Source organism: Pyxicephalus adspersus, chromosome 10, assembly GCF_032062135.1.
Source record: "Pyxicephalus adspersus chromosome 10, UCB_Pads_2.0, whole genome shotgun sequence".
Classification (NCBI taxonomy): Eukaryota; Metazoa; Chordata; class Amphibia; order Anura; family Pyxicephalidae; genus Pyxicephalus; species Pyxicephalus adspersus.
The window spans coordinates 56,934,993-56,943,879 of record NC_092867.1 but is presented as its reverse complement, the minus strand read 5'-3'; the positions used below and the strand labels follow the sequence as shown (position 1 = coordinate 56,943,879).

General features: G+C 47.0%; 1 protein-coding gene across 3 annotated transcripts in view; it reads right to left on the bottom strand.

Annotated features, from left to right (window-relative positions):
• The window catches only part of LOC140339094 (uncharacterized), a 10,245-nt gene extending 1,763 nt beyond the window's left edge, over positions 1 to 8,482 (bottom strand). Inside the window, exons 1-3 of one of the 3 annotated variants that reach the window (XM_072423651.1) lie at positions 8,414 to 8,482; positions 7,948 to 8,062; positions 7,525 to 7,879 (exon numbers count right to left, since the gene is read on the bottom strand). In XM_072423651.1, the coding sequence (XP_072279752.1) occupies positions 7,525 to 7,609 (85 nt within the window). In that variant the 5' untranslated portion in view covers positions 7,610 to 7,879; positions 7,948 to 8,062; positions 8,414 to 8,482. Of the gene's footprint in view, positions 1 to 7,524; positions 8,063 to 8,409 lie in introns of all 3 variants that reach the window. The other 2 variants (XM_072423650.1, XM_072423649.1) reach the window with 2 other exon arrangements.
• Positions 8,483 to 8,887: the final 405 nt, after the last annotated feature.

Here is an 8,887-nt window from a genome sequence, read left to right as displayed (position 1 = left end):
TTTTCTACACACATAGGGGTCGCCCTGCACATTTTCTACACAAATAGGGGTCCTCCTGCACCTCCACTACACAAAAAGGGTCCTCCTGCACCTTCTCTTCACACATAGGGGTCATCTTTCAGCTTCTCTACACACATAGGGGTCCTCCTGCACATTTTCTACACAAATAGGGGTCCTCCTGCAGCTTCTCTAGATACATAGGGGTCCTCCTTCACCACCACTACACACATAATGGCCCTTCTGCACCTTCTCTACATATACAGGGGTCCTCTTTTACCTTCTCTACACACATAGAGGTCTTCCTGCACATTTTCTACACAAATAGGGGTCCCTCTGCACCTCCACTACAGACATAGGGGTCCTCCGTCACCTCCACTACACAAATAGGAGTTCCCCTGCAGCTTCATTACATACATAGGGGTCCTCCTGCACCTTCTTTTCACACATAGGGGACCTCCTGCCTTTTCTACACACATAGGAGGCCTTGGTTGTCTTCTCTAAACACATAAGGGTACTTCCTCACCTCCACTACACACATGGGGGTCCTCCTTAACCTACACAGCACACATAGGGGTCCTCCTGCATCTTTTCTACAAACTAAGGGGTCCTAATTCACCTTCTCACAGGATAGGGGTCCTCCTCCACTTTCTATACAAACAGGGGTCCTCCAGCACATTTTCTACACAAATAGGGGTCCTCCTGCACCTCCACTTTATACCTAGGGGTCATCTTGCACATTCTCTACATACATAGGGGTCCTCCATCACCTCAAATGCACACATAGGGGTCCTCCTACACCTTCTCTACACATATAGCGGTCCTACTTCACCTTCTCTACACACACAGGGGTCCTCCTGCAACCTCTCTACATACATAGGGGTCCTCCTTCACCTTCTCTACACACATAGGGGTCCTCCTTTACCTCCAATACACACATAGGGGTCGTCCTGCTAATTTCCTACGCAAATAGGGGTCCACCTGCAACTTCTCTACATACATAAGGGTCCTCCTGCACCTCCACTCCACAAATAGGAGTCCCCCTGCAGCTTCACTACATACATAGGGGTCCTCCTGCACCTTCTCTTTACACATAGGGGTCCTCCTGCACATTTTATACACAAATAGGGGTCCTCCTGCACCTTTAGTACACTCATAGGGGTCTTTCTGCACCTGCACTACAGAAATAGGGATCCTCCTTCCTCATCACTACACACATAGGGGTCCTCCTGCACCTTTTCCACACAAATAGGAGTCCTCCTGTAACTCCACAACACACATAGGGGTCCTTCTTCACCCTCTCTACACACAGAAGGGTCCTCCTGCCATTTCTACACACAGGAGGCCTTGGTTGTTTTCTCTAAACACATAGGGGTACTTCCTCACCTCCACTACACAGATAGGGGTCCTCCTTAACATACACTACACACATAGGGGTCCTCCTGCATCTTCTCTAGAAACTCAGGGGTCCTACTTCACCTTCTCACACGAAGGAGTTCTCCTACACCTTCTCTACACACATAGGTGTCCTTCTGCACATTTTCTACAGAAATAGGGATCCTCCTGCACCTTCACTACACAAGTAGGGGTCCTCCTGCACCTTTTCCACACAAATAGGAGTCCTCCTGTAACTCCACAACACACATAGGTGTCCTCCTGCACATTTTCTACAGAAATACGGATCCTCCTGCACCTTCACTACACTCACAGAGGTCCTCCTGCACCTTCTCTACTCACATAGGGGTCTTTCTGCATGCAAACTGGCTGTTGGTGGAATTTGATGGGGGTTGACTCTGAAAAGCCTCTGGGAATGAAAGTAACAGAATGATTACAGTGGGAGGTTGGGATAACACCTCTGTGAGCAGGAATATCCTGAAAATCTCCTATTCTCTTATATACATCCTATGCCTCTTAGACCTCTTTCTCTTACTCTTTTTTCTCTCAAAGGTACAGGGTACAGAGGACGGACTCTTTGCCTGACGTATCATTTTACTTTGTCTATATGTGATTATTATTTAGCTTAACTGGAATAATTGTTGATTACTTGTTAATTCTGTTCTTTGTTAATAAATATCCTGTTATTTAAGTTAGTGAAGATACTGTCTTTCAAGAAAAGGGATAAGGGAAACAGGAATACTTTCTTACAACTACACACATAGGGGTCCTCCTGCACCTTCTCTACACACATAAGGGTCCTCCTGCCTTTTCTACACACAGGAGGCCTTGGTTGTTTTCTCTAAACACATAGGCGCCTTCTTAACTTACACTACACACATAGGGGTCCTCCTGCATCTTCCCTACAAACTCAGGGGTCCTACGTCACCTTTTAACACAAAGGAGATCTCCTACACCTTCTCTACACTTATAGGGGTCCTACTTTACCTTCTCTATACACAAAGGGGTCCTCCTGCACATTTTCCACACTCACAGGGGTCCTCCTCCACCTTCTCTACACACATAGGGGTCCTACTGCACCTCCACTACAAACCTGGGGGTCATCTGGCACATTCTCTACATACATAGGGGTCCCCTTTCACCTCAAATGCACACATAGTGTCCTCTTGCACCTTTTCTACATATATAGGGATCCTCCTGCACCTTCTCTACAGACAAGAGGTCCACCTGTACCTTTTTTACACACATAGGGGTCCTTGGTCGCCTTCTCTACACACATAGGGGTTCTCCTGCATCTTCTCTCCACAAACAAGGATTCTCCTGCACCTCCGCTACACTCATAGGCGTCCTCCTTTACCTCCACTACACACATAGGGGTCCTCCTGCAACTTCTCTGCATACATAGGGGTCCTCCTGCACCTTCTCTACACACATAGGGGTCCTCCTGCACCTTCTCTACACACATAGGGGTCCTCCTGCACCTCCACTTCATACCTAGGGGCCATCTTGCACCTTCTCTACATACATAGGGGACCTCCAGCACCTTTTCTACACACATAGGAGTCCACAGGCACCTTCTTTGCAGGCAGTGGGATCCTCCTGCACCTCCTCTACACAGATAGGGGCCTATCTGCACCTTCACCACATACATCGGGGTCCTCCTGCACCTTCTCTACACACACATAGGGGTCCTCCTGTACCTTTTCTACACACATAGGGGTCCTCCTTCACCTCTTCTACACACATAGGGGTCCTCGTTTACCTCCACTACAAACATAAGGATCCTCTTGCACCTTCTCAACACACATAAGGGTCCACCTGCACCTCCACTTTATACCTAGGGGCCATCTTCCACCTTCTTTACAAACATAGGGGTCCTCCTTCACCTTTTCTACATACATAGGAGTCCTCTGGCACCTTCTCTACACACATAGGGGTCCTCCTTCACCTGCACTGCACACATAGTGGTCCTTGTTTACATCCACTACACACATAGGGGTCCTCCTGCAACTTCTTACCTTATATAGAGGTCCTCCTGCACCTATACTACACACCAAGGGGTCCTCTTTCACCTCTATCACACACATAGGGGTCCTCCTGTACCTTTTCTACACACATGGGGGTCCTTTGTCGCCTTCTCTACACACATAGGTGTCCTCCTTTACCTCCACTATACACATACGGGTCCTCCTCCAAACTTCTCTACATCCATAGGGGTCCTCCGGCACCTTCTCTACATACATGAGGGTCCTCCTGCACCTTTTCTACACACATAGTGGTCCTTTGTCACCTTCTCTACACACATAGGGGTCCTCCTGCACATTTTCTACACTCATAGGGGTCCTCCTGCACCTGCACTATACACATAGGGGTCCTTGTTTACATCCACTACACACATAGGGGTCCTCCTGCAACTTTTTAACATATATAGGGGTACTCCTGCACCTATACTACACACCAAGGGGTCCTCCTTCACCTCTATCACACACATAGGGGTCCTCCTGCACCTTTTCTACACACATGGGGGTCCTTTGTCGCCTTCTCTACACACACATAGGGGTCCTCCTTTTACCTCCACTATACACATATAGGTCCTCCTCCAAACTTCTCTTTATACATAGGGGTCCTCCTGCACCTTCTCTTCATACATAGGGGTCCTCCTGCACCTTCTCTACATACATAGGTGTCCTCCTATACCGTCTCTACATACATGAGGGTCCTCTTGCGCCTTCTATACACACATAGGGGTCCTGCTGCATTTTCCCTACAAACTCAGGGGTCCTACTTCACCTTTTAACACAAAGGAGATCTACATACATGAGTGTCCTCCTACACCTTCCCTACACTTATAGGGGTCCTACTTTACCTTTTCTACACACATAGGGGTCCTCCTGCACATTTTCTACACTCACAGGGGTCCTCCTTCACCTCCACTACATACCTGGGGGTCATCTTGCACCTTTTCTACACACATAGGAGTCCAGGGGCACCTTCTTTACATGCACCTGCACTACCCACATAGGGGTCCTCCTGCAAGTTCTCTACATACATAGGGTCCTCCTGCACCTTCTCCACACACATAGGGGTCCTCCTGTATCTTCTATACACACATAGGGGTCCTCCTGCACCTTTTCTACACACATAGGGGTCCTCGTTTATCTCCACTACAAACATAGGGATCCTCCTGCACCTTCTCAACACACTTAGCAGTCCACCTGCACCTCCACTTTATACCTAGTTGCCATCTTGCACCTTGTTTACATACATAGGGGTCCTCCTTCACCTTTTCTACATACATAGGAGTTATCTGGCACCTTCTCTACACACATAGGGGTCCTTGTTTATATCCACTACACACCTACGGATCCTCCTGCAACTTCTTAACATATATAGGGGTGCTCCTGCACCTATACTACACACCAAGGGGTCCTACTTCACCTCTATCACACACATAGGGGTCCTCCTGCACCTTTTCTACACACATGGGGGTCCTTTGTCGCCTTGTCTACACACATAGGGGTCCTCCATTTACTTCCACTATACACATACAGGTCGTCCTCCCAACTTCTCTACATACATAGGGGTCCTCCTGCACCTTCTCTACACACATAGGTGTCCTCCTGTACCTTCTCTACATACATGAGGGTCCTCCTGCCTAACATATATAAGGGTCCTCCTCCACCTTTTCTACATACATATGAATCCTCCGGCACCTTCTTTACATGCAATGGGATCCTCCTGCACCTTCTCTACACACATAGGGCTCCTGCACCTCCTCTACACACATAGGGGTCCTTCTTCACCTGCAGTACACACATAGGGGTCCTTGTTTACTTGCACTATACACATACGGGTCCTCCTGCACCTTCTCAACACACATAGGTGTCCTCCTGTACCTTCTCCTCATACATAGGGGTCCTCCTGCACCTTTTCTACTCATATAGGGGTCCTTTGTCGCCTTCTCTACACACATAGGGGATCTCGTGCACCTCCTCTACACACATGGTAGTCCTCCTTCACCACTTCTACACACATAGGGGTCCTCGTTTACCTCCTCTTCAGACATAGAGGTCCTCCTGCACCTTCTCTACTAGCATAGGGCTCCTGTACCTTCTCTACATACATAGGGGTCTTCCTGCACCTTCTACACACACATAGGAGTCTTCTTGCACTTTTTTACACACATAGGGGTTCTCTTGCAGTTTCTCTACACACATTGGGGTCCTCGTATATCTCTACTACACACATAGAGGTCCGCTTGCAACTTTTCCACATACATAGGGGTCTTTCTGCACCTTCTCAACACACATAGGGGTCCTCCTGCACCTCCACTTCATACCTAGGGGCCATCTTGCACCTTCTCTACATACTTAGGGGTCCTCCTTCACCTTTTCTACACACATAGGAGTCCTCCGGCACTTTATATGCAATCGGATCATGTACCTTCTCCACATACATAGGGATCTTCCTTCACCTTCTATAAACACATAGGGGTCTTCCTGCACCTCCTTTACTCACATAGGGGTCCTCCTGCAACTTTTCTACGCTCATGGGGTCCTTCTATAAACAAATAGGGGTTCTCCTACACCTCCTCTACACACATAGGGGTCCTCCACCTGCACTACACACATAAGGGTCCTTGTTTACCTCCACTACACACATAGGGGTCCTCCTGCAACTTCTCTACATACATAGGAGTGCTCCTGCACCTTCCCAACACACATAGGGGTCCACCTTCACCTCTATTACAAACATAGGCGTCCTCCTGCACCTTTTATACACACAAAGGGGTTCTTTGTCGCCCTCTCTACACACATAGGTGTCCTCCTGTACCTTCTCTACATACATAGGGGTCCTCCTGCACCTTCTCATAAAAGGGGTCCTCCTATACATTGGGGTCCTATACATTGGGGTCCTCCCTCACTTTTTCTACATGCAATGGGATCCTCCTTTGCCTCCACTACATACATTGGGGTGCTCCGTCACATCCTTCCATGCAATGAGATTCTACTTTGCCTCCTCTACTCTCCATCACTTCCTCTACATGTAAAAGGATTCTCCTTCACCTCCTCGTCATGCAATTGGATACTACTTTGCCACCTCCTCATACATAGGGGTCTTTTTTAACCTCCTCCACATACATAGTGATCCTTATTCACATCCTTTACATACATCAGGGTCCTCTACTGTCTTCTCTACATACATTAGGGTCTGCCTTCACTTCCTCTACATGCAGTGAGATTTGTCTTAGCCTCCTTTACATTAATAAGGGTCCACCTTCAGCTCATCCACATGCAAAGGCTCCTTCACATCATTGACATGCAATGGGACCCTCCTTTGCCTCCTCTATCTTAGGGGTCGTCCTTCACTTCCCCTATACGTAGTTGGATCCTCCTTCATAAGGGTCCCCCTTCAGCTTCTCTATGTGCAATGGGATCCTCCTACATTGGGGTTCTCTATAACTTCCTCCACATGTAATAGGATACTTCCTCGACATGCGATGGGATTCTTTTTTGCCTCCTTCTCATACACAGGGTCCTCCTTCACCTCCTCTACATACAATGGGACCTTCTTTGTCACCTATACATAAAGAAGGGCCCTCCTTTACATGTAATAGATCCTGATTTGCCTTCTCTACATACATAGGGGTCCTCCGTTGCCTCCTCTACATACATAGGGGTCCTCCTTCACTTCCTCTACATGCAATGGGATCCTCCTTAGCCACATTTGCATTGATAGGGGTCCTCCTTTACCTGATCCACATGGAAAGAAAATCTACCTTGCCTCCTTTACACACATAGGGGTCCTCCTTCACCTCCTCTGCATACAATAGGATCCTCCTTTGCCTCTTCTACATGGAAAAAAGTTCTCTATCACTTCCTCTACATGTAATGAAAACCTCCTTCACCTTCTCTACGTGCAATGGAATCCTCCTTAGCCACCTCTACAAACTTGGGGATCCTCCTTCACATGCCATAGAATCCTCATCTCCTCTGCATACATAGGGGTACTCCTCCACTTCCTTTATATGAAATGGGATCCTGCTCTACACAGATAGGGGTCCTCCTTCACCTTATCTATCTGCAATGGGATCCTCCCTAGCCTCTTCTACACAATCCAATCCCCTCTTACCCAGTGATGTGAGGGTCTGCTGGTCCTCCATCATGACGTCCTTGTAGAGGTTCTTGTGTCCTTCTAAATACTCCCACTCCTCCATGGAGAAATAGACAGTGACATCCTGACACCTTATAGGAACCTGACACACACAATGATACAGTCACCATCCAGACACATCCCATAATAATCTCCAAGAATTCCCGGCACCGCTCACCTCTCCCGACAGCAGCACAATGATTTTCTGGGTGACTTCGAGGATCTTCTGCTCCTTGGTTCTCTCAGGTTTGAGGAATGGAGATGGAGAGGGATCATGGCGTTGGCTACTGGGAATCATTTTTTCATTGGATGTCTTTTTCACAAGTTCATACACCTATTGGAAACACACAGAACATTGTATACAATAAGAGTTATGTCATGTGACCTCCCAGAATTCCTCACCTCTCCGGTCAGCAGGTAGATGATCTCCAGGGTGAGGTCCAACATCCTCCCTGTCATGTGACTCCACTGCATGTCCACCCTCATTGTTGTGGTCATGTGATACGTAATTTCCTCCCTTTAGACGAATATTAAATTAGCATCAATTTTCATTCTTCCATTACATTATATATATTATGATCAATCTAAATGAAACATGAACTGTCTGTGATGCCCACTGCAATCAATTAGTCTTAAGGTAATTTTCCAAATAAATATGTGATTTTTTTTTTCACAAACTATTCACTGGGTAAACTGCCCAATGTGGCCGGCTCAGTGTTGTCATATGTCAGATATAATCATTATATCATTTTACAATATATGTATATAGCACCACCTATTGAAGATAAAGTACACCACAATGACTATGGAAGATGGGGATGGGCATGACGGAGGGGTTACTGGGAGAAAAACAAATCTTACTACCTACTCTGCTGCCAGTACCAGCAATGTCTCCTCTCTAGTTCCGTCCAACTTTCCTATTTATAGGTGACATCACTTCCTGTCTGTGCAGAGCCTAGAAAAAATGAGGTCACCTAGTGGAAAGTACAGGAAACTGCAGCCTTTATTGCAAAGCTGTATGCATAGTCTTCATCATGTGTAAGTACAAAGCGGGCTGCTTGAGTGCATCTGGTCGGTTTATCTCATTGCCAGTACAATCTTAGGTTTGGTGTAATCTGTAATGCCAGATCTTCATTCTTCAGACACAATAAAAAAAAAAAATACAAAAAGCTGATCTGCAGCTTCTTACCTTCTAAGAAGTTGTTGGCCATTTCTGTTCCTTAAAGCTCTGGAAAACTAAGATTTACTAGCGTAAGGCATCCCCTTCCCTGATGAAAGAAAATTAATAGGGTGATATAATCAGCAGATTCCTTTTCCCCAGGGTTTCTCCTCTTCATGGGAC